At 37.4% G+C, this 27,051-nt stretch overlaps 1 protein-coding gene across 2 annotated transcripts in view; it reads right to left on the bottom strand.

The window, feature by feature from the left end:
- The window catches only part of LOC121511009 (polycomb group RING finger protein 5-B-like), a 39,417-nt gene extending 22,665 nt beyond the window's left edge, over positions 1-16,752 (bottom strand). The window contains exons 1-7 of one of the 2 annotated variants that reach the window (XM_041789475.1): positions 16,504-16,752; positions 8,907-9,682; positions 6,963-7,059; positions 6,483-6,538; positions 3,306-3,365; positions 2,564-2,745; positions 2,188-2,286 (exon numbers count right to left, since the gene is read on the bottom strand). In XM_041789475.1, coding sequence (XP_041645409.1) covers positions 2,188-2,286; positions 2,564-2,745; positions 3,306-3,365; positions 6,483-6,538; positions 6,963-7,059; positions 8,907-9,021 — 609 coding nt within the window. In that variant the 5' untranslated portion in view covers positions 9,022-9,682; positions 16,504-16,752. The remainder of the gene's footprint in view (positions 1-2,187; positions 2,287-2,563; positions 2,746-3,305; positions 3,366-6,482; positions 6,539-6,962; positions 7,060-8,906; positions 9,683-16,503) is intronic. The other variant, XM_041789476.1, reaches the window with a different exon arrangement.
- Between the last annotated feature and the right edge of the window lie 10,299 nt (positions 16,753-27,051).

Here is a 27,051-nt window from a genome sequence, read left to right as displayed (position 1 = left end):
CACACAGCAGAAAATATGATCAGAAATAGGTTAAATGTGAACCGTTCAACAAGTCAGATTAAAAAAGGAGTACAAAAAAAAAGGAAAAGGATCATTTCAAAAATAAAACAACAAAAGGAACATCCGTCCTGGTGCAGAGACTGAAAGGAAAGGGGAAGTTTACTGTGGTAATGAGTGGGAGGCTGCACTGTGTGAGTGTGTGACAGAGTAGGCTTAGCTCAGTCTTTAGGAAATTTGGAAGCCAATGGAAGATTTTTGTTCTTTGAGAAAGTTGAATAGAAGTTGAATGGAATCTGGCTTCATTAACACAGATTGATTTAAGTGGTAAAATTACCTTTCTAGGAGTTTGAAATGACTTTTGAGACCATAACTTGTTTGATATTTGTTTTATCGGCTTGGTTTCATTGTCTTTTATTTCAAGCTAAAGGTTTCGTCGACTAAAACTAAGACTAAAAATGTTTGTCGACAGCCTTTTTCTTCCATGACAACAACGGTCCCCAGGTTTAGCAGAGTGCATAGAACACACTACCATGGTTTGGTACCGTATTTAGGCAAAAGGATAAATGCTTGGATTAAAAGTAAAGACTAAAATGTGAGGATGTTTTTATGGACTAAAACTAGACTAAAATGTTTCTGAGTTTTCATTGACTAAAACTAAACTAAAAAGGGTAGAAATTACTAAAATGTGACTAAAACTAAAAGACATTTCACCTAAAGACTAAGACTGAGACTAAAATAAAAAATTGCTGCCAAAATTAACACTGGATTGTTAAAGACCCTGTATAGTAAAATCCCAAATTTCTGTCTTAACACTCTAGAAATGTTGGAATCTGGTTGCTGTAAATATGTGAAAACACTGAGATCTACATGTGACTGAATTTTGGACTTAGACCTTTAGAAAGTTTTTCACATCTGTTCTGGTTTGTTTGATGTAGGTGGGGCCAATGTGTGGACTCATGATGTCACGAGCCCACAGTGGGGAATGACCCCGCCCCTCTGACACTACAATCTAAAATCACAGAGCAGTTCATCTCACTACAGTCTGTTGTTAGCTGATGTCTCTGCACTTACTGAAAGTTAACAGTCAGTTAAATGCTGGTTTTTTTTGTTCGTTGTGATGTAAATTTACCAAATCTATCAGCCACAGTGGTCTATGGATCATTTACAGCATCATAACAGAGACAGAAAACAGACTTTGTCTCTTCTTCTAAGGTCAACCAAAGGTCAAAAGGCAGGCTAATGGCATGAGTGCTCTCCTCAGTTTAGATTGTTGCATTCTTTTTTTTGACAGGATCATATTTCTCCTGAGTGGGTGTGGCTTCCACTCATTCAACAGATTCAACAGACACACCCACTCCATCCTGGAGCAGATTTTACTGCCTCATTTTTCATGATTTTAAAGCTTAATTTTATATACTTGGAGATGTTTTTTTTTTTTTGACTGAAATTTGGTTAAGGGGTTCATAACACAGTGACCTTTCATACAACAAACCTGAATACAGATCTATCTTCACTTTACAGGGTCTTTAACTGTTGTGAACCTGTCTGGGATCCTTGCTTAGTACATATAGGACCTACTTTATCATTGTCAATTTTGCATGGATTTCCAATTAGATCCTAATATTTCTTTTGCCCTTGAATATATTTTTACTTACCTGCCTTCAGACTTACCCTTTTTTAACTTGTTGATGCCATCTTATTGCAAAGAGGTGGAGAAGAAACTGAGATAGATCTGTGCTGTGTTATGTCTGAGCTGGTGATTTTGTTCTGTTGTTGTTTTTAAACTTGTTTTGAAAAACCAACAAAAAAAGTTGTAAAAAAAAAACTGCTGTGAAACTGTTTCACTGTTGTGAAATTTGACTAATTTAACAAATTTAACTCTAGAAGTGCCAGGGATCCCTACATACCTAAATCAGCCAGTGGGTAAAATGTAGCCATTATCAAAGAGAAATGTTTTTAACCACAGATGCTGAACAGCTCATTAACCACAGAAAGAAAACTATGACTCGCTTATGACTCGCTTATGAAAGGTTGAAGAATTTGTCTGAGATTGAACAAGAAAAGCAACACATTCTCAGAAAGTGTTTCAAAATTGTGTAGAGAAATAATTTCTTGGAAATGTAAAGGTAATACAGATGTGAGTTTAAATATGCATTAATGAAGTGTAGGAATGAATGTGTTCCTCACCTCATAAGAGCTGGGCAGCTTTAGTTTAAGACTGAGAAACTTCTTGATTGTTCCCACAGTTACTCTGCTGGAGCAGCGGATGAACCTCTTCATTAAATCCTAATTGGACAACGGACAAAATCCATTACACTCTGATTTAATGAGAGTGACAGCCTAAGAGATGAAAGTAGATTTTTAAATGTGAGGACACCAAAGCACATTTGAAACCTTACAAATGACTCAATACTGACTGTCCAACTCACTTAGAATAATTCAATAAAACAGCAGGGTTTTTTAAATTTACTTTGCAAATGTTTACTAAACTCAACCACAGAGCTTGAAGATTACAAGAAGTTCTGAATTAAAAATATATAGATAAATTCTTTAACAAACACACCGAGACAGTGCTCTCCCCAGTCTGTCCTGTGTTACGAAGGCAGTCCAGACAGATTGCTATCTGAGGATCACTCCTGTGGTAGTCTTCATCCCCACCATCGGCATCATCACCACCAGCATCTCTATCGCCATCGTCACCCCCCACATCCGGCAGGCTGAGTCTTTGACACATCAAGTTTTCTGCTGGAGAAACACACAACACAAAAACTGCTTTGCTGAGACGTTGAGGTTTCACAGCATGAATACGGGGTGTGATATCCAAGAAAACTCTAAACAGCCTTTATACTCCAATCTATCTTCATATAAATCAACCAATAAGACAAGCAGTTCAAACACCAGCAAAATTGAATGGTGATGGATGATCGCACTGAATAAATGCTGCCTTCAGAGAGCAACACAAACCTTGTTCTCGCCACAAAAGCTTTATTTGTGGTGTGTGATGTGTGAGCAGGAATTTCCCTGTCCCAGATTCAAACTAACTAGCTCAAACGTGACATTTCACATGTTGATGAGTCAAAGCTTAAAGGGAAAGAAAACTTCCTCCTCATATAATAAGGTGAAGTGAATGAAGTCACTTTTAAACATGGATGATCTAAGTCTAAATTTACCACAAATTGCAGCATTCATTTTGGAAGTAATAGCCAAGTATAAAGTATCTGGAGATTAATAAAAAGTTTCCTTATACTTTAAGATACAGATCATATTTTTGCTGTGTCATAGAGTCTGAATAACAAGCAGCTTGCCTTGGCCGTTTTCTTTGGGCTGATTCTTCCTCCAGAACTCCAGTTCCTGCTGTTCCTCCTCTGGTTCACAAAAACAACAGATACAAAGAAGACAGTGTTAGCAAGCAGCCTGGAAAAATACACTCAGGCAGAATTCATTTTCAAAGACAAGAGCATGTTACTCTGATATTGCATTAGGTACTGAAACTCCATTAAAAACTGCTTGTGTTTTAAAAAGAAATTCTTCCATTAGAATAAAATAACATAAATAAAAGAAAAGGGGGAAAAGTGCCAGAAAAAACAGCATAAAAATAGTTTTACAGTGGGCTGATGTTTTAGCCAATTGGCCATGAGGTATATGGCCACCACAATATATGTAGCTTTTTTATCCATATCATACAAGAATGCACTGTCAGTGTAGGTGAAGTAATAGAGACATTAAGGTTTAGCAGCTTGAGTTAGGCACGTTGAGTTCTTACTGCCAGGGCTGCTGTTTATCTTGTTTGGAAACTCTTCAGCTTCAAGGATTCTGGTATGATGTGGCACTGACAAATGGATCTTTCAGTTATTCCTTATTTGGCACGTCCAATAGGGAGAAAAAAGTATGGATCAGCTGGATTTTGTCTTGCTCAAGATGTTCGACATGAGCATGAAAATACATCTTTAAGATTACAACTTTTTGGTAGTGCACAAGTACGAACGCCTGTGAATAATTCTAGTTTACTGCGATGTTTTGCCTTTAATGAGAATTGAAAAAGTCTAAAATAGTGGACAAATGTTCCCTGCAATCATGCAGATACCAGCCAACAGAGGTCAATCTCTAGTATAATATTTGCTAGGTGTTTGACGAGAAGTTCCCAGCAGAAAGCGCTTATTTAAGCTGGGCTTACTGTGTGATAAAGGAACTGCTAGGTGATAGTGTCCTCCTTTGTGAGTTCTAAGGTTATTGCTCGAGGTTTGCATTGGTTACCGGAGACACGCTACATGAACACTCAGGCATTCTTGTGGACTGTTGCCAGGATGCTAAGCTTTCTTGGTGGTTGTTTTCCATTTGTGCTGAGGTGTTGCTAGGTTATTTCTAAATCAGTTTATAGACAAGGTAAATACATTTTATTGGTAAGTTAAACTCCTCACTAAGACACTTTGATTTACTTTGATTCACCCCCTTGGATGTTTTACCTTTTTGTGATTCTATAAATCAATCATGATCAGTATAATTTGGCTTTTTTGGCCCCCCCCCCAAAAAAAAAAAAAAAAAAAAACGGAAAAATTATTCAATGCCAAAGTGAAAAAAGATTTCTTCAAAATAATGTCGATTACATAAAAATGTGTAATAAAAAATAAGTGATTGTTTAAATTTTCACCCAAATTCAACAGAGGTCCAGTCAATTGGTGCTAGTAGTCTCACAATGAGTGATATGGGGATCACCTGAGTGCTGGGTATGTGTCTCAAGCAATTGGGCACCTGTATCTGGAAGGTCCAGTCGCTAGTTAAGGTTTTGGCTACCATTACACTCATGAAGCCAAATCCATCATAACAAATGGTAGGAATGTGGTACATGTGTTAATCTGCCTAGATCAGGCCATCCTCGCAAAGTGAGTAACCATGAAACAAGGAGACTAGTGAGCTAGGCTACCAAGACACTTATGACTACTCTGAAGGAGTTACAAGCTTCAGCAGCTGAGATGAGAGAGACTCTGCATACAACAACTGTTCTTCACCAGTCAAACTTGACAGGAGAGTGGCAAAGAGAAAGTCACTGTTGAAGAAGACTAAAGTTCACCAGGAGACTCCATGGTCAAGTGGAAGTAAATTTGTGTGATGAGGCCAAAATGGTGCTTTTTGGCCATCAGAATAAAAGGCGCTATTGTTTGGCAGACACCAAACACTGCACATCCCCACAAACACATCATCTTCACTGTGAAGTATGATGGTGGCAGCATCATGCTGTGGGGATGCTTCACAGCAACAAAGAAGAATGGTGTAAAACTGTAGTGTGCAGATGTGCAAGTCTGATTGAGACTAATCCACACAGACTCAGGGCTGTGATTGCAGCCAAAGGTTCATCCACAATAGTGACTTGAAGGGCGGGGATATTTATGCAGTCACATTTTTACATTGCATATTTTAATTCCATTGACATTACTTTGTAGAAATCTGTTTTCACCTTGACATTAAGGAGTTTTTTTTTGTTTGTTTTGTTTTTGTCAAAAAAGCCAAACCACATTGACCATGGTTGATTTATAAAATCAATAAAAGTGTAAAACATCCAACAGGGTGAATACTTTCTATCAGCACTTCACTCTCTTATATGCACATACAGTAAAACTGTTGAAAGTCTTGGATGAAAACACTAATTAATACAGTCTAAGTTTGCAAGATACTAGAAGTAAGAGCTTGATTAAACCCCAAACACACTGAGTTAACAACAAGGGACTTAGAGCTTAGAGGGAAGCCTGTTGCATCTCTTCATGCCAGCTTTATTTGTGCCAAGAAGCTGCTTTAAAACACACCTTAGAGACTACAACTGAAAACAAACCAGCACATACTTCTGATAGGATAAAATAACCCTTCATTTGGGCAGGTGGCTGCAATCAAAAACAAAGGATGTACAAGAAGACCTGGGAGTGCAGAAAAACAAACTGTTGTTGGAACAAAGCCCAGTTTTCCTGCCATTTTAACACCAGTCTCACTCAACACTTTGTTTTGACTGTGAAAGAAGTGATTCGTTTTTCGTTTTGATTCTTCACTTTCATTTATCTTTGTCTGCGCTGTTTCAGTGTGCTGAAAGGCACATAGAAGTGTTTTCTCTTACTGAATGTCTGATAAAGATTCAACATGTTCAATCAGACCAAAAGACAACAGCTAATTGGTACAAAAGGTGCATAAATACAAGTCTGGTTAATGCTCATCAACAGCTGAACGTTAACTGATATCAGGGCCCAAACCTCCATGCTCTCTTTGCTCCTCTTTCTCCACATCAGTCGACATTCCAGCTAAAGGAACAACTAAATATCATGCAGTGTGGGTTCCCTACTTTGTTGCTGGAGTCACTATGTGCACAGTGATTAATCTTTTGTATGTCTTGTTATAAATTATATGATTGGAGGGCTGGATTGGTTTCATGACTAGTCGCATAATTAAACATGGACCGCAAACTGAGGAGACAGATTGATGAAACCATCTGGCAAACTCACTCTCTCTGAGACCGGGCACCAGCTTGAAAATGATCTCCTCCAGGGTGTTGTCCAACCTGAGAATAAAGAGAAAAAAACTGTAAGAGGGAGATCTAAAAGTGAGAAGAAACAAAGGGAGGTGAAGAGAAAGTAATAGAATGCAACTATGGCTAGAGAAGTATTTTAAGTAGGTGACAGCTGTTAAGACAGAATCACTGATAAAATGTAAAAAAGTAAAAGATGAAATGGAAAAAAGTATGAAAGAGAAAACAGATGGTATTTCTGAAAGGAACAATAACATGTTGCAGAGAAAGAAAGAAAATGAAAATTGCCCAGTAATTATGCATGAGATGATCCAGCAAACTGGACAGAAGAATGACAGGTGGGGAAAGAGGGTTTAGAGAACAAATAATAAAGCTGAAGTGAGCTAAAAAGCAAAACAAAAGAAAGAAAGCAAGAAAGAAAGAGACAAAGCTGAGTATAGAAAAGGAAGCATCTTGCCTGAGCATCTCCAGTGGGTTGGTCTCATGGACCTGAATGCCACATTTAGGACAGTCATTACTGTCCTCAAAGTGCTGCACGATGCAGCTCTTGCAGACTGGAAGAGACAACATCAACATGTTTTATTTAGGTTAGACCAGCATCTCTAAGGGCCACACTTAAACAGATAGATGACAGCTTATGAAGAACTTCTATGAGCAGTTCACAACAGTGAGCTAGTTTGTTTGAAGTTAATTACCTGAGTAGATGAAGGCATACAGGGCTGGGGAACAGTATTTGTCTCCTTCCAGATTTTTGCATATTTGTCACACTTAAATGTTTAGATAGATAACCCGAGTAAATACAAAATGCAGTTATCAAATGATGAGTTTTTTAAGGGAAAAAAGCCATCCTGATCCGCCTAGCCTGATGTGAAAAAGTAATGTTGTTGAATAATGATGTAACTGTGATTAACCACATTTTTGGGAGTTCAGTTTCATTAACCTCATCCAAGGTGATTACTGCCAGACTTATTGAATCCAGAAATCACTTAAATACAATCTGTCTGACAAAGTGACTCAGGAATAGATCTCAAAAAGCAACACATCAGTGATCTAAAGAAATTCAAGAACAGATAAGAAACAAAGTTATTGACATCTATCAGTCCAATAGGTTACAAAGCCATTTTGACAGCTTTGGGACTACAGTGGACGATGGGGAGAGCCATTATCCACAAATGGAGAAACTTAGGACAGCGGTTGACCTTCCCAGGTGTGGCCAGCCAACCAAAATGACTTCAAGAGCATCAACGACTCATCCAGGAGGTCACAAAAGAAACCCACAACACATGAAGTGGCATCCATGGAAGAGTTCCAAGTCCAAAACCACTGCCGACCAAAAAGAACAGACAGGTTCGTCTCACGTTTAGCAAAAACATCTTGATGATCATCTTCTGTGGAGTGACGAGACAAAAATTGACCTGTTTGAAAGGTGTGCATCCTGTTACATATGGCAAAAATATTTACCAAAAAGAAAAATCATACAAATAGTCAAACATGCTGGTGGTAGTGTGATAGTCTGTGGCTGCTTTGCTTCTTCAGGACCTGAACAACTTGTCATAATTGCTCTGCTCTCTCCTAGAAAACCCTGAAAGAAAATGCCATCAGTTCCTGACCTCGAGCTAAAGCTCACTTGAGTTTTGCAGCAGATCAATGACCAGAAACACACCAGCAAGTCCACTTCTGACTGGCTTACCAAAAACAAAATGAAGGTTTTGGAGTAGCCTACTCAAAGTCTAGACTTTGCATGATCTTCATGCTCTGAAACCCTCTATTGTGGGGAAAAAAAATCCTCTACAGCAATTTGAAATATCCATAGCCACTTAGCACAAATGCTTACTAGGTTTAGGGTGCAAATACTTTCTGACATAAGGCCAGATAGGTCTGGATGGCGTTTTTTCCCTTAATAAATGAAATTGTCTTTTAAATACTGATTTTTGTATTTCCTCAGGTTATCTTTGTCTGGTTTTAAAATTTGTTTGATGATCTTAAACATTTAAAAGTGACACATATTTCACTTCTACAAGTCAGCAGCCTACTGTGGCACGATTTAACTTCTTAAGATCTCAATAAAACAGTTAAACTCAGTTATCTATGGAAAATTGTCATTGTTGCCACTAGAAAAGAAATAGATAAGTTCAGATCTTGTGAACACAATCAGACATTACTTGTGTTTGTTTTCCAAGAAAACAAGTTACAATGAAAAGCATAGTTGTACAGCATGTCCACTTGAGAGTAATGCTTGCTACCTTAGATAGCTAAAGTCACTAAACTCTTTAGACTAGAGAGTTTACACCAAACTTTCTGGATGAGATTCTGCTATCTGTCTTCACATAACAACATATCTTTAAAGCTTTGTCTCATTAATATCAGAAGAATCTGGGGTGTACATGTCTGTTTCACTCACAGGTGTGCAGGCACTCAGTGACCGTGGTCGGTTTAATCAGGTATCCTCTACACAGGTAGCAGGTGATGAAATGGTTAAAGTCTTTCACCAGGTGCCTCCTTCCTGTAGCAGCCATGTTTAGGGTTACTTTTTTTTTAATGATGCAGCAAGATACTGACCCAGAGTCAGCGTTAAAGTTTGAGGCTGAAGTCACCCTCTAGCTTCCATCAAAGACGATGAGCAACAGATGAGAGAACAGATGCAGGCTGAAATCTTCTCTTAGAGTTTGAGTAGAGGCTGAAGTGGGTGTAAAGAGTTGACACTATCAACTTTGGCTGATTAAGTCCAGGACAGACTGTGTGTGTCCATTAATTATGAGATTAGACATTCAACTGTGTAAAATCCTTCTCCATTTTTGATGCAAGTTCAATTCTGTGGTGACTTTTTCAGCAGGAGCATCTCCCAGTCAGATGTTATTCCAAGCTCAAAGAACCCTGTTAGTCCCATTGAAGAAAAAGAAACACGAGCTTCAGATCCTCCAGTCTGTGCTGTCGTGTTTCAGAAAAACATGTTTGTAAAATTCCAAGAACTCATGGAGAGTGAGACATCCCAGTCCCCTCCCTGCCACAGCCACAGAGCCATTTTAAAACCATGAGGACAGGATCAGAGGTCAGCTAATGACACGGAGGCCAAAGATGTCTGCTCAGTCACCCTCAGATCAGTCAGTCCAGACATCATTTTGGTGCTGTTGGTGTCTTCTTTCCTACTGTGGCAGAGGCCTGTCCGATGAAGTTAACCTAAGGGATAAAACACAAGAGGTGTGAATGACACTGTGCTGTGTTAAGAAATAAAAATAAAGAAAATAAAGATTTAATCATAATATGCATGAATCAATCAAAACTCCGACATACATTCATATACTCTATATGGACAAAAGTATGTAGCCACACCTGTTAATTATTGAATTCAGGTGTTTCAATCAGACTTGCTACCACAGGTGTTTTAAATCAAGATTCTAGCCATGCAGTCTGGGTTTGCAAACATTTGTGGTATAAAATGAGTCATTCTGAGGAGTTAAGGGACTTCAAGTGTTGCACCGTGATAGATGTCACCTTTGAAATACAACAGTTCAGGAAGTTTCATCAAATTATTCTAACTACTCATCAAGCAGAGCATCAAATCCTTAGCTAAATCTCTTTTTCTGAATTAACAAGGTATTTACTTTGTAAAAGAAAAAAAAAAAAACAACAGCAACTTGATGAGAAACAAAATTTTTCCAGATTTTCTTTTTAATATACTCAGCTTGTGAATTCGGAAAACCAGCTCTGTTTGTCCAAATTAATAAGCTGGTAAAGTCATTTATTCAGAAAAACTTATCAGACTTTTAGTTCAACATAAAATATTTCTTGCAATTCAAACTTTTGTGCTGATTAAAATAGACATTTTTGTTGTCTGATTCTTTTTAGTATTTATCTTATTGTTCTTAGAATTTCTTATTTTAATTAGGGATGCACTATTGCATCCATTTAACAGTGGTGTTAGCTGATACCATCCCTGTTTACTAACACTGGCAATTGTTCAAAAAATGTGGAATGAAAATGTATTAGCAACTGATGTTGATCTGTTGTGTCCAATACATTTTATCCTGGCATACTGAATCAAAGACTTTTTTTATTGGGAAGCAGCAGGGATCTTCTGAACACACTGATCTGTTTTCATGGTCATGAGAGAAAATGAGGAGTCTTACCGAGCAAAGTGAACAAATATTGGCACAGCTGAACTGTGAGGTTGCATCTCTTTAATTGGCATTGACCTAAACATGCTCATTGGTGATCAATGTTCTGTTTTAAATGTGCTTTATAAATAAACTTTTGATTGACTTTCAGGAATACACACATGTATTTAATAGGACACTGAAACATAATTAATCAACAGCTGAATAGGATCAGATGCTTATTATATGCAAATGTCATGAAAACCCAACATGGAGATCTACGGCTGTGAACTTGCTCAGAGTCACTTTAAAGGTCAGCGGGAAGACTTCGATACAACTCACCCTATAGACTTGGTAAGAGTTTGAATTTTGCTACAATGGACTTAATAACCCATACAGGACAGTCAGATGGCAGTTTACCTTTCCAACAATATTACTGGAGTATCCACAACCTGTAGCTGTGAGCGGAGTTCAGCTGTACAGCTTAGCAGATGGAGAGTGAAATTCTTTCTGTGTGGGAAATTACGTTCCAGGGGGATAATTCTGCACTGAACCAACTTCCTATACCATCATAAGCCAGCATCTCTTTAACCTGTCATTTAAATATCAACCTCTGGTGTGGAGTAACTAATGACTATTTCATCTTCACTGACTGCTTTCAAACAAACACTTCAGTACCCAGAGTTCTTCAAAACCTTTTAATTTTAGACAGGGCGGTTTGTCAAATCTTATCTCTTGTCTGTCTGTCTTTGAAGTAAAGCAAAGCAAAGGATGAAGTTGGAAATGTGTGGCTTTACTCCTGTATGCTATATTTTAGATAAAAGAAATCCAAGTAAGATTGTTGATTGTTGATTTTAATTGGTTTGTTTGGTATTTCAACTGTATTGTTAATCCATTCACTGAGATACTTGGAAATTCAGAAAATAAGCCCTTGAATATCATTGGTGGACACTCAAATACTTTCTTTTTACCTTCATCAATTAAATATATTCCATTTCATTCTTAGTTGACAAAGTGATCATACATGGTTCCCTGCCTATGTAAGGTAAATAAGAAAGGCCAGAAAGTGTATGCATAGTAAAATGTTAATAATAGAAAAGAAACACATATAGAGTCTATTGAGTATATGCCCGCACATTAAAAAGTTATCTAAATACAAAATGTTCATTTCACAAGACAGGGCAAGGTAGTCTTTATATTCCTCTTTTAGATGAAAGACATGACTGGCCTCAGAATCACAAAAATTGAACAACTAAGTGAATTTAAGCAGTGATGAGGCTCACAGTAAAAAATAAAACTGCTTCATGTAATTTACATTAAATAAAATAGTTATACTGCTGTAAACCTGACTAAAATCATATGTATTTCAGTTCTTTCATTGCTTGATAATCCCACCAGAAAACATAAAAAACATTAAAAAAAAAATCATATGTCTAAATTAATAAGGCTCACAGTAAAAATAAAAACGTACATAAACCGCATAAGTATAATTAAACTGTTATAAGATATTAAAATGGAACAAAAATCACACCTTTTCACTATTTATTCATTCAAAATATCAATAAATCAGTATTACTTACATTGGATCACCCTTTAATTTTTACAAACCTCTGGAAACATCCAGCTACACTATAGAGTACTGTTATCATTATACATTAGAATTACGTATTTTTCTGAAGAAAATACCCTTAGTAAAGTATTTTTACTCAGGTGTATGTCCTACTATGGTTTCTCAGTTTTGCACATTAAAATTGCTAGAAATCCTATGCAAACAAAATCTCTTGTGACATTTATCACCACCATTTATCTGTATAATGTGTGTTTCATCAGCTTATCATGGTTAGTTATGATTTTAGAGCTGTTTATTTGGGAGCAAAATAAATGTAACACAGCATTTTTCAAGTTCTGGAGGAAACAGGAAGTTTGAGACGCACTGGGCTGCTGCTGATTGGTTGGCTGGTGTGATGTTACTTTGCATGACGTTGACTTATCTCCCCTGACTGGCTGAGAAAAATCATTCTGGTTCTTCTGTAGTACAGAGTTGGGGGGAGGCCATAAAGGAAGTCTGCCGAAGTGGCTATATACGGTTCCTTGCCCCATGAAAGGTTAAACTGCTAAAGATAAATTTAAAATAAGCCCACTTTGATTACTCAGTGCCTGTAACTGATGCAATTTGTGGATTTTTTCTCCAAGAGTACAACTATACTTTACCATAATGACCTTTTTTATTTGGGACCCCTGTACTGAAGTTAAGAGTTACCCGGCCATCTCTCTGAACGTCATTCAGTAACATTAAGCATTTACAGCTGTATTTCTAAAAGTTCATCATTTTCTGTTTCTGTATTCTCTGAACCCGTTCTATCCAAGTCCCACTCTGTAATTAATGTAATTATCTTAACAAACCCTTGACTGGATGTGACATTAACATTTATCCAACAGGATTGATGCAGTTCTGACCTACATTTATCTGCCCCTGGATTACATTACTATGGACAGCTGCTAAACTCCCCAACTTGTCCCCATTCCACCCCCACTTTGATGCAGCTGAATGAGTTTTTTCTACATCAAATATAAATATTCAGTTTAATACTTAGTTTATTATTACTTTTTGAGACCCAATCAGAATTTCCACATGTGCTGCAGCTTTTATAAACCATTTACTTTCAAAGCTGCTGTTACAGTAAATGAGCAGTATGGTAAATGCTTCTGGATGCAGGATTAGTCACTGTTCTCAGGTCTGAATCAGCCCCTTTGTAAACACACTGTAGTTTGTCTGTTTCTTAATAATAGGCTAACATCAAAGTGTTAGCATCATCCAAATTACTATAATAACTGATGTAGACTAAACAGTTTTTCTTCAATTCATATAAAAGTTCAAATGACTCATTGAGTTTTACTTCTAGTAATAAGGGATCATAGTTACTTGTAAATACAGGAAAGGGGGAAATTGCTATGACTCTGCAGAAACATCTTAGTGAGGCAGAAAAAGCTTGCATTGACCATTAACTTCAATAAACTGAGTAACAATTTTGGGGAAGGGGAAAGTAGGGTAAGATGAACCTGTGGGTATTTTAGCCACTCCTTGTTTCTAGAAAACGATAGACTTAACTGATCATGTGACCAAGTATTTCTGAAGAGGTATCTACTGTACTCTCCCACTGAAGAGGAGGAGCACATGGAGTAAAATGAACATTTTTGTTAAGAAAACTGTTTTTGCTGTTCATGTTTAAGTTCTTATTTATTTATTTATTTATTTAATTATCTGTTTATTAGTCAGGGACAATACTTAAGCACTGCTGCATTTAATTACAGTGCAACCGATGCAATGTACAGAAGACTTCTAGCCATGGCTAATGTGCAGTCCTATGAGTGTTGTGTCTGAAAAAACACATTACAGACATTATAAAATTCACGTTAGTGCATTAGTAAGCTACAATATGAGGCCAAACTGTTAGCATAAGTCCTAAAGTGCCTGGATGATGCACTTTTGTTAAAATGGTGGCTGAGGGGTTAATTGAGCCGGGAGCCCAGGGTTAGAATAAGCCACTGGCTCAACCCCATATATTCCCCTGCAGTTGTGGTTGAGTGAGGAGAACTGCAGCGGATTTGGACTGAATTTTTATCTTTGCAGCACTGACAAGTAGGCCATCCTTTATTACTTTATACTGCATACTGAGTCATCAACACGTACAAGTTTAAGTTTGAAAACACTTTGGTCAATATCTTGGTCAGATAGAGTGGAAACAACTCCAAAAACTTCAATAAATCCCTCAGCTTTGCTAGTCACATGTTCAGGGTCCGAAGTTCCAGCGTCAACATTCTCTACCAGGACTAAAATATCTGTTATCAACTCATGGGAGAGCTCACGCAGATCCACAGTGATTGCTGCCATGTTTGGTTATTTGTTTGTTTGGTGGGAAACTCCCTAGTCTGGCAACCCTGCAGACCAAAGCAATGGTTTGTGACTGTTCAGCGTTAGTCCCGCCCACTGAGTTTGATGGGAGAGGATGACAGATGAAATTATTTCATGATGCACTGCTGGAGCAGGAATCATGAAATAATTAAATAAATAAATAGTAAAATAATAATATAAATAGTGAAATAAGTAGATGTGTTTTTACATAGAATGAATGAACATTTTAAATAATTATTCAAACATTTATTTAATTAGTTATGTATTTCATAAATTATTTATTTATTACCAATTTTAAATAACAAATGACACATTTAATTAATTATTTAATCATTTAATAACACATGCATTTAATTATATAAATAATTATATATCTATTTATATATTTGTTGATTTATTTCCAATATTAAATAATTCATGACACATTTAATTATTTAATTAATTATATATTTATATATGTCATTCTGGCACTTTCAGTCCTCCATAGCTGGGGGTGGAATGATTGTTAATTCGTAATCAAGGTAAAATGTTCAATTAATCGTGTTTTTTATTTTTGCTATAATTGCCCAGCCCTAGTGCAGATTTTATTTATCAACATTACTGTCATTTTGTCACCTGAAGTAAAAACTGGCTCATCGTACCCCTGTCTTCCCTACAGCGTCAGTTAAGTTAGCTTTTTTTGTTAAAATTGTGTGCAGGACATCCAATTTGATTCAACTGCTTTCCATATTTGTTTATAATATAACAACTCAAGTTTGAACACTGTGCTAAATAATGTTTAATGATTTCTTTAGAACTGGGACAACCTTAGACACATCCAGGCAGAGTCAAGTTAAAACCTCAATAAGTGAACACACATATTACACAAAGCTTCCTGTTTGACCTATGGTAAAACTTTCAAACATACATAAGCTGAATGCATGGCATTGTGGGTAAAATATTTTTTTACCAATTTAATTCGGCTTCTGTGTAATTTGGTTTTGCCAAGGGCAAATAGCTAAATAATGAAAATGCTAATTTAAGGTGTATGCTGATGTTAATTTTGAGTCACCAGCTGGGAAATTACGATCATTTTGAAGGACTGTGCTGACTAAAGCTGACTAAAGTAAAATCCACCTCTACTGATTTTAAATTAAAACTACTGTATTAAAACTGTATTTTTTCTCCACCTTCCATCCATCATGTTAAAATGACGTCATTTCAGGCGCGTGTAGAGAGGCTGTGTGGACGTCAGGTGTGTAAACAGTGATGACATGCAGAGCTTGATTCAGACTGCTTTACTCACTGCAGAAACTCACTACAGACAGAGGAAACAGTGTTTACTTCGCCCTAGACTCCTGCCTCTCTCAGCGTGGGTCGCTTTTTGCTAGAAAAATCTAAAGTGCGCAGTTCAGAAATCCCCCTCAGTGTCCGTCAATGAGACAAAGTCTCGCGCGCGCACAAACACACGGGAGCTCGCTATTTATTCACACGGAGCGGATCCGCTTATCTCATCGTTAAGGCGCGTCATGGTCTACGTCACCTGTGTCAAAACAACATCAGTGGACGACACGCGCACATTACATTGACATATGCTGACATACAATTCACGTTAGAACGCCCGTGTACGCCAAGCGCACGAGCGTCGCAGCTCGCTGTCTACCCATCAATCTACACACATAAACACGCGCAGACACGCGCACGCAGCACGTCGGCTATCGACAGTAAAAGTTACAGAGGTCCCTGTCAGGGCCTTTTAACGACACAAATAGGAAGCGCACCGCTCGAGGGCTATATGTCATATGCGTGAACATGTCGTAATCCCGCGTGTGAGTGTGCACGGCGACGCACTTTGCGTTTCAGGAGAGTGAGCGAGAGTGGGGGGAGGGAGGGGTAGAGAGAGAGAGGAGGTCCAGCCAGCAGCGTCAAAGTTTGGCTGTAACGTAACGCGACCGACGTCGGCTGATGAATTCGCCATCCGCGCAGAAATAATGAGAAATAATAACACGTACCTCAGCTCCGACCACACTTTCTCACTGTCCCCGGAGTTATGGGTGCCGCGGCTGGGCAGGAATGTCCACCATGACACCACAGGGTCCCTCTGCTTAGTCTGCTCGGTGTACTGGGAGAGGAGAGAACACGGAACTGGTCGGCTCGGATCTGCCCCAGTCCGTCCAACAGCCAGGCAGGCAGGCAGGCAGGCAGGCAGCAGAGAGCAGCGGTGGGCGGGGAGCCACCAGGCGAGCAAGCAAGCAGGCAGGCAGGGCTCGGAAACTGAAAGCGGTTGTGTAACTCAGTGACTATTGGCCTACAATACACACATACACACGCATACACGATGCGCCCTATCTGCTGTGTGCAGAGATGAACAAGGATGGAAGGCAGCCATAGGCTAAAGAAAAAAATGTTGATATTTTCTATAAAAATAAAATAAAACTACATTAAGTGTGAGCTTAGGCTGTGGCCTGTCTGTGTTACTCAGTGTAAATCACCCAACATTGAAAAAATATAGGACAACGTCATTTATATTTGTCACATCTCTGCCTGTTTCATATAAATCAGACTCCTGGAAAATCTATGGAAAAGTTTTTATCTGCTTCAAAAGTAAAATGAAAATATAAGTAAGTTATGATTTCTCTCTACAAGATATAGGTTATAGCATATTTTGCACTAATGTTTTCATAACAGGTAAACTTAGATGGTCATTTGGACAATTTGGTGAGTCTTATGTTAGAAAAAACTGGACAAGAAATGTCAACTTTCCTTTACTATATATATATATATATATATATATATATATATATATATATATATAGATGAAACAACATACTTATACAAAATGATTGACAGAATGACAGAAGTAGCAGAGGCGGAGCCAGGTGGTGGCTTACAGGGCTAAAGCCCCCAAAATGTGTGAATCTTTTAGGATGGTAAAGATTACACAGAAAATTAACAGTGTTAGATTTTCAGAGTTAAAGTTGACAATTGGAATATAGAGTCATGTAACTCTTTTGAAGTGCAATTCAACACCAAGAGAGACAATCCTCTAAAAGAGTTAGTGTTTAATTGAAGGAGCTGGATGTCATATTCTCTTATAGACTCTTAATACCTGGAGAGCCAAATCTGGAGTGTTGATATTTAAGGGTTAAACTTGGTGTTAATTTTAAGTCCCAGAGTGTGATTTTAACCCATGAAGTGGAACAGTCGTCAGTGTTTGAGCTATCTGACAGTGTTGGTCCATTCATGTTAGTCCAACTCTGAGAGTCAGTTGATCCAAGCGCCACCTATTGCTAATTCAAGTTAGGGGATATATGAGCAGAGTTTCCCATTAAGCCCCTGGGAAGTGTATTATGAATTTCTTTTAAAAGTTCTTAATATGTCACACAGTAACCCCTGTTGTGCAGTCGCCTAGAAGGTCAACTCAACTTTTAACCATGTGCAAAAACTATAATGGTTCAAGTCAACTTTCCAACAGACTTTTGAGTAGAAATAACCAACATCAGTTAAGAGTGTAGTAAAGTTCCATTCCCTTACCCGAAATGTTTTAAAGTGGAGTATGAACAATAATACATATAGTTATTTTGCAGCAGCTTTAATATTTTGTTAAAGATGTAATATTTTTCAGAAGGTGAATTATTGCACAGAAGCTGTAATTTTTTTTATTTCAGAGGGCCTGTTATATTTCACAGCTGGTCATTAGTTTTATAGAAGCTAATTTCACAGCAGCTTCCATACTTTGCAGTTGGTTAAATGTTTTGCAGCTGATGTAGTATTTTAAAGCAGAGGGGGTAAATATTGTTGCAGCAGGTGTAAATTTTTGCTGTAGATGTGATGTTGTTGCAGCAGGTGTTATATTTTGTAGCAGGTATTATATTTTGCAACAGGTGCAATATTTTGCAGCAGTTGTAATATTTTGAAGAAGTTGTAATATATTTTGCAGTAGGTGTAACATTTTATAGCAGGTGTAATGTTTTGCATCAGGCAATATATTTTGCAGAAGGTGTAATAATTTGCAGCAGTCATAATATTTGGAAGAAGTTGTAATATTATATTTTGCAGCAGGTGTAATATTTTGTATTAAGGGAATTGTTTTTTTTGTAGCAGGTGAAATATTTTGCACTAGACATAATATTGTCCAGAAGTTGTAATATTTTTGCAGCAGTAGTAGTATTTTGCAGCAGGTGTAATATCTTGCAGCAGGCATGATATGTTGCAGCAGGTATAATATTTTACAGCAGTCATAATATTTTGAAGAAGTTGTAATATTATATTTTGCAGCAGGTGTAAAATTTTGTAGTAAAGGGAACGTGTTTTGCGGCAGGAGTATATTTTTCAGCAGGGATAACATTTTGCAGCAGGTATAATTTTTTGAAGCAGGTATAATATTTGGCAGCAGGTGTAATATTTTGTAGCAAGGGTAATGTTTTTGTGGCAGGTGAAATATTTTGAAGCATGTGTATTATTTTGCAGCAGTTGTAATATTTTGCAGTAGGTATAACATTTTGTAGCAAGTGTAAAGTTTGTTTTTAGCAGGTAAAATATTTTGCACTAGGCATAATATTGTCCAGAAGGTGTAATATTTTTGCAGCAGTAGTAGTATTTTGCAGCAGGAATAATATGTTGCAGCACATGTATTATTTTTGCAGCAAGTGTAATATTTTGTAGCAAGGGTAATGTTTTTGTGGCAGGTGAAATATTTTAAAGTATGTGTATTATTTTGCAGCAGTTGTAATATTTTGCAGAAGGCGTAATATTTTGCAGCAGGTGTAATATTTTGCAGTAGGTTTAATATTTTGATGCAGTTGTAATGTTTTGCAGTAGGTATAATATTTTGCAGCAGGTGTAATAATTTGTAGCAGTTGTAATATTTTTATCAAAGGGTTTTTTTTTGTAGCAGGTAAAAGATCTTGCAGCAAGTGTAATATTTTTGAAGCAGGTATTATATTTTGCAGCAGGTGTAATGTCTTGCAGCAGGCATAATATGTTGTGGTAGTTGTAATTAATGCAGCATGTGTAATATTTTGCTGCAGGAATAACATGTTGCAGCAGGTGTAATATTTTTAACCAGGTGTGATATTTTGCAACAGGAATAATATGTTGCTGCAGATGTAATATTTTTGCAACAGGTGTAATATTTTTGAAGCAGGTGCTATATTTAGCAGCAGGAATAACATGTTGCAGCAGGTGTAATATTTTAAACCAGGTGTGATATTTTGCAGCAGGAATAATATTTTGCTGCAGATGTAATATTTTTGCAACAGGTGTAATATTGTTGCAGCAGGTGTAATAGTTCTGCAACAGGTGTAATATTTTGCAGAAAGAACAATATGTTGCAGCATGTTTATTATTTTTGCAGCAGGTGTAATATTTTTGCAACAGGTGTTATATTTTTGCAGCAGGTGTAATATTTAGCAACAGGTATAATATTTTGCAGGGGATGTAATATTTTCCAACAGTTGTAATATTTTGCAGCAGGTGTAATATTTTGCAACAGGTGTAATATTTTACAGCAGGTATAATATTTTGCTGCAGGTTTAATATTTTGCAGCAGGTGAAATATTTTGCAACTGTTATAATATTTTGCAGCAGGTGTAATATTTAGAAACAGGTGTTATATTTGCAGCAGGTGTTTTATTTTTGCACCAGCTGCAAAATTTTTGCAGCTGGTGTAATATTTAGCTACAGGTATAATATTTTGCAGCGGGTGTAATATTTAGCAATAAGTGTAATATTTAGAAACAGGTGAAATATTTAGCAATAGGTGTAATATTTAGAAACAGGTGTAACATTTTGCAACAGGTATAATATTTTGCAACAGTTATAGTATTTTGCAGCAGGTGTAATATTTTGCAGCAGGTGAAATATTTAGAAACAGGTGTGATATTTTGCAACAGGTGTAATATTTAGAAACAGGTGTAATATTTTTGCAGCAGGTGTAATATTTAGCAATAGGTGTAATATTTAGAAACAGGTGTAACATTTTGCAACAGGTATAATCTTTTGAGACAGGTGTATTATTTTTGCAACAGGTATGATATTTTGCAACAGGTTTAATATTTTGCAGCAGGTGTTATATTTAGAAACAGGTGTGATATTTTGCAAAAGGGGAAATATTTTGCAGCATGTGAAATATTTTGCAACAGGAATAAGATGTTGCAGCAGATGTAATGTTTTGCAACAGGTAAAATATATTGCAGCAGGAAAAAGATGTTACAGCAGGTGTAATATTTTGCAGCAGGCAAAGTATTTTGCAAGAAGTGTAATTTTTTTCAGCAGGTATAATATTTTGTAGCAAGGATAATGTTTTCACATCAGGCATAATATTTTGCAGCAGGTGTAATATTTTATAGCAGGTGTAATGTTTTTACAGCGTGTGAAATATTTTGCAGCAGGAATAAGATGTTGTAGCAGGTGTAATGTTTTGCAGCAGTTGAAATATTTTGCAACAGGTGTAAATATTTTGCAACAGTTAAAATATTTTGCAACAGGTGTAATATTTTGCAGCAGGAATAAGATGTTGCAGCAGGTGTAATATTTTGCAGCAGGTGTAATATTTTGCAGCAGGTGCAATATTTTTACAGCAGGTGAAATATTTTGCAACAGGAATAAGATGTTGCAGAAGGTGTAATATTTTGCAGCAGGTGCAATATTTTGCAGCAGGTGTAATATTTTTACAGCAGGTGAAAAATGTTGCAACAGGTGCAATATTTTTACAGCAGTTGAAATATTTTGCAACAGGAATAAGATGTTGCAGAAGGTGTAATATTTTGCAGCAGGTGTAATATTTTTACAGCAAGTGAAATATTTTGCAACAGGTGTAATTTTTTTCAGCAGGTATAATATTTTGTAGCAAGGATAATGTTTTTACATTAGGCATAATATTTTGCAGCAGGTGTAATATTTTGCAGCAGGAATAACATGTTGTAGCAGGTGTAATATTTTGCAGCAGTTGAAATATTTTGCAACAGGTGTAATATTTTGCAACAGGTAAAATATCTTGCAACAGTTGTAATATTTTGCAACAGGTGTAATATTTTGCAACAGGTAAAATATCTTGCAACAGGTGCAAAATTTTTGCAGCAGGTGTAATATTTTTGCAGCAGGTGCAAAATTTTTGCAGAAGGTGTAATATTTTTGCAGCAGGTGCAAAATTTTTGCAGCAGGTGTAATATTTTGCAACAGGAATAATATGTTGCAGTAGGTGTAACAGTTTGCAGCAGTTGCTATATTTTGCAGCAGGTGTAAAATATTGCAGCAGGTGTAATATTGTCCAGGAAGTGTAATTCTTTGCTGCAGGTGTAATTTTTGGTTGCAGTTGTAATATTTTGCAGCAGGTGTAATATTTTTTGCAGCCATTGTAATATTTTGTAGCAGGTGTAATATTTTTTGCAGCCATTGTAGTATTTTGCAGCAGGTGTAATATTGTCCAGCAGGTGTAATTCTTTGCAGCAGGTGTTATATTGTCCAGCAGTGCTATCAATGCTGTCAATGCTTTTGAACATCTGTGGAACGAGCTGAAACATGCAGTCTGGAGAAGGAACCCTTCAAACCTGAGACAGCTGGAGCAGTTTGCTCATGAGGAGTAGGCCAAAATACCTGTGGACAGGTGCACAAGTCTCAGTGAGAGTGGGTTTTTCTTATGATTCTGTTGAACCACAATTCAAAAGCAATGTCTGATTTTTACTAGTTAGTTATCAGTAAATTTTTATTCATTATTACTTTTGTCAATTTCAAATTATTTCAGTGACCATTGTTTTTTTTTTCTTCTTTTAACAGAAGGGTAACTATTTTGTCCATGTTAACATGTTTGGATGTCTGTGTAACAAATCGACTGAAGCTCTATTTATTTTACATCATGGTGTAACTTGTACATCTGGGATGAGAAGGCATTAGGGTTAGGGTTCAATGGTTTGTTAAAGGCTGTTTTTGATCCAGACTTCTGATTGGCTCCTGCCGTCTGTCCATCAGCTCATTGGTCAGTCTGTCTCTCAGTGCTGTGCCTGTACGTGTGCCTGGCTGGTGTCCATCATTCATCAATCAGAGGGTAAAGATGGCAGAGGAGGATGGAGTGTTTCTCTAATACACACACACACATGCAGAGTGCTGGGCTCGTATTAGCACAAAATGCACAGCAGAGGCCATACAATTTAAGCTAACTAACACGTAATGGCAAAATACTTTATCGATTTATCCGATTCAACAAGTACGATCTGGTCAGACATTAGACTATGGCATGAGGCTGGACATCGATTGTGAACTGAGGTTCTCACTCAATTTATGTGTCACACGACAGATTTTGAAGCCATGCTAAACATCAGCTCCAGCATTTTTGCCCATCAGATGCTTCTGATGTTTGCCATATTTGAAATTTTGGTTGGCAAACACAGTGCCCTTGCACAGTGAGAGGCATGAGCTAATTCCCCATGTTTAAGGCTTTCTTCCGTAAATCGCCTGCTCTCTAATTACAAAACACCAAATTCGACTTTCTTCTTCATTGACTTTATCTCTCTGGGAGTTCTTAATAAATCTCTACGAACAGTCGTTAATGCTCCACCCAAAGTCAACACGTACACCTTGAATATCCAGATTATGATGACTGGCCTGTTCATTGTTGGCAAATAACCAATTCACTGGTATGATGCGAGTTGTCTTTCAGCTGTGTGTCTGGTCTAACAGATATTTTTGTTATTGCACTGACCTGTGGCTACATTTACCTGAGAGCCCCTAAAAGTGGCCTTGAATTGAACACAGACATCCAGCCTGGCTCATTTTCACAGATAAACCCTGAGATTATAGTCTGGATGAAAACCAGCACAGAGACATCTGTATTTTTTAGCTTTTCCTCCAGCAGACTTGCTGGTCCTACACTGACACACTGAAGGGGCCTCTGGAGGGAAAACAGTCTTCAGTGACATCACCCAGTGGGATATGACCTCTTGTTTTGGGAAGTGGAATGCATCACCATGGAAACACAGTTCCCAGTCTCACAGTTGGACAGTCCTTAAGATGATTAATTCCTCAATAAAACATTTGCCCTGAAACAATTCAGTTAAACTTCCCTTATTTTCTCTGTAACTATTTGACCTCATCTGCAGAGGTGCAGGTAGCCTTCATTATTGCAGTATTTCCTGTTTGCCCAATGGCCTGACAGGATCAAAGGAACAAAGAGTAATAGCATGCTAAACCAGGTGTGTCAACGACTAATGTTTGCCAGTGAGAAAACAAATCTAGTATACTGGGAGTAGGACAGTTTGGAGTTTTTATTGGTTTTCAAGGTTACATTTAACTGCTGTTTTTCTCAAGTCTTCAGCAGAGAAATGTTCAGTTTGAGTGGATTCCTACAAATTACAACCCAAATTCCAAAAAAGTTGGGGCAGTGTGTTAAACATAAATAAAGCAGAATGCAATGATTTGCAACTCTCATAAAACCACATTTCATTCGCAGCAGAACATAAACAATATCAGATGCTGAATCTTAGACATTTTACCACTTCATAATAAGCTCAGTTTGAATTTGGCGGCAGCAACACATTCTTTAAAAAGTAGGGCAGGGCAAAAAAAGGCTGGAAAAGAAAGTGGTGCTCACAAAAGAGGTCTGGGGGAGCATTTTGAAACTTAATAGGTAATTGGCAACAGGGTGGTTATGTGACTTGGTATGAAAGGAGCATTTTAAAGAGGCAGGGTCTCTTGGGAGATAAGATTGGCAGAGGTTCATCACAATTTCAGAAAAAAGTTCCTCAACGTAAATTGCAAAAACTTTAACCCTTGTAATGTGTTAGAAAGCTGCCCACATCTTTAGTGTCAGTGAGTCAAATTTGACCCATGATTTAACTCAGCTTGAAAATACTTAAAAAACAATAGTTATCATCCAATATTGTTTTTCATCTCATAACTGATTAGTTTGTATTCATATCCATATAAAAACTTTTTAAAATGTTATTCTTTTGGCTAAATAGACCTTTTCTCTTACAGTACAGTTGCTAGAAAAAGTATGTGAACCCTTTGGGATTTCTTGGATTTCTGCATAAATTAGTCATCAAATGTGCTCCGATCTTCATCTAATTCACAACAATAAACAAACACAGTCTGCTTAAACTAATACTGCACAAAAAATGATATGTTTTCATGTTTTTATTGAACAAAACATGTAAACATTCACAATGCAGGGTGGAAAAAGTATGTGAACCCCTAGGCTAATGACTTCTCCAAGAGCTAATTGGAGCCAGGAGTCAGCCAACCTGGAGTCCAATCAATGTGATGAGATTGGATGTGTTGGTTAAAGCTGCCCTGCCCTATAAAAACACACACCAGTTTTGAGTTTGTCTTCTCAAGAAGCATTGCCTGATGTGAACCATACCTGGCACAAAAGAGCTCTCAGAAGACCTACGATCAAAAATTGTTGACTTGCATGAAGCTGGAAAGGGTTACAAAAGTATCTCTAAAAGCCTTGATGTTCATGTGTCCACGGTAAGACAGACTGTCTACAAATGGAGAAGGTTCAGCACTTTTGCTACTCACCCTAGGCGTGGTCATCCTGTAAAGATGACTGCAAGAGCACAGCGCAGAATGCTCAATGAGGTGAAGAAGAATCCTAGAGTATCAGCTAAAGACTTATAGAAATCTCTGGCACATGCTAACATTTGTGTTGACAAATCTACAATAAGTAAAACATTAAACAAGAATGGAGTTCATGGGAGGACACCACGGAGGAAGCCACTGCTGTCCAAAAAACACATTACTGCACATTTGAAGTTTACAAAAGAGCGCCTGGATGTTCCACAGCACTGCTGGCAAAATATTCTGTCCATAGATGAAACCAAAATTGAGTTGTTTGGAAGGAACACACAACCCTATGTGTGGAGAATAAAAGGCACAGCACACCAACATTAAAACCTCATCCCAACTGTGAAATATGGTGGAGGGGCCATCATGGTTTGGGGCTGCTTTGCTGCCTCAGGGCCTGGACGGATTGCTGTCATTGATGGAAAAATGAATTCCCAATTTTATCAATATATTTTACAGGAAAACTTAAAACCATCTGTCCACCAACTGAAGATCAGCAGAGGATGGGTTAGGCAACAGGACAACGACCCAAAGCACAGAAGTAAATCAACAACAGAATGGCTTCAACAGAAGAAAATACGCCTTCTGGAGAGGCCCAGTCAGAGACCTGACCTACACCAGATTGAAATGCTGTGGCATGACCTCAAGAGAGCGATGCACACCAGAAATCCGAATAATATTGCTGAAATGAAACAGTTTTGTAAAGAGGAATGGTCCCAAATTCCTCCTGACCATTGTGCAGGTCTGATCTGCAACTACAGGAAAGGTTTGGTTGAGGTTATTGCTGCCAAAGGAGGGTCAACCAGTCATTAGCCTAGGGGTTCACATACTTTTTCCACCCTGCACTGTGAATGTTTACATGTTTTGTTCAATAAAAACATGAAAACATATCATTTTTTGTGCAGTATTAGTTTAAGCAGACTGTGTTTGTCTATTGTTGTGAATTAGATGAAGATCAGAACACATTTGATGACCAATTTATGCAGAAATCCAAGAAATCTCAAAGGGTTCACATACTTTTTCTAGTGACTGTATATCACTCGTTTTCAATTAAAAAACTGTTTAAATTCACTTATTTTATTTCCTACAGTGAAGATAATGGGTAAGTATATCGTGTGTATCTATATGAAGGTGTGTGTGTCTGTGTGAAGGTGTATGTGTGTCTGTATGAAGGTGTATGTGTCTTTATGAAGATGTGTGTGTCTGCTTGAAATTGTGTGTCTGTGTGAAGGTGTGTGTGTCTTTATGAAGATATGTGTGTCTGTTTGAAAGTGTGGGTGTCTGTATAAAGGTGTGTGTCTATATGAAGGGGTATGTGTCTGAATGAAGGTGTGTGTGTCTGTTTGAAGGTGTGCGTGTCTATATGAAGGTGTGCCGGGTGTGTGTGTGTGTGTGTGTGTGTGTGTGTTTTGAGGCAAATTGAGCCATATTTGATCCACAGAGCAACCCACAGCTTTTAAGTGATGCATGCAACAGGCAGTATTCTCTGCTGGGTCATGTTTGACCCGTAACACCACGAATGTCACTTTATTTTTTTGAGGCCTTCAAAATTTTCTAAAATAGTGGAAATTTCTTTTGTTGTGTTAAAATAGTTGTGTCTGAGGATTAGATGAAGCCTCGTTCCAGTACAAAAAAGCAAATGGTACTTTTTACATACCTAAACTTGAAAACGGGTCAAATTTGACCCGAACACAATCTAAGGGTTAAATATTGCAGCATCAACAGTCCATCATATCAAAAGATTCTGCGAATCTAGAGAAATCTCTTTGAGGCAGTGTTATTTACATCCACTAAAACTTGACTTTTTTCCGTGACAAAGAAATAGACTAAAACTAGCAAAAGATAGATCTATGATGACTAAAACTGACCGAAACTAAGTTTAGTTTTCATCAAGATGACTTAAACTAGACTAAAATGTAATGTAGTTTTCGTCAGACATTCAACAGCTTATATATTTTTCCACTGTGGGTAAATCTGTCAAAAAAAAATGCAGCTGT

The sequence above is a fragment of the Cheilinus undulatus genome, linkage group 6, assembly GCF_018320785.1.
Source record: "Cheilinus undulatus linkage group 6, ASM1832078v1, whole genome shotgun sequence".
Classification (NCBI taxonomy): Eukaryota; Metazoa; Chordata; class Actinopteri; order Labriformes; family Labridae; genus Cheilinus; species Cheilinus undulatus.
Note: the sequence above shows the minus strand (reverse complement) of the source record. Positions and strands in the feature narration are given on the sequence as shown.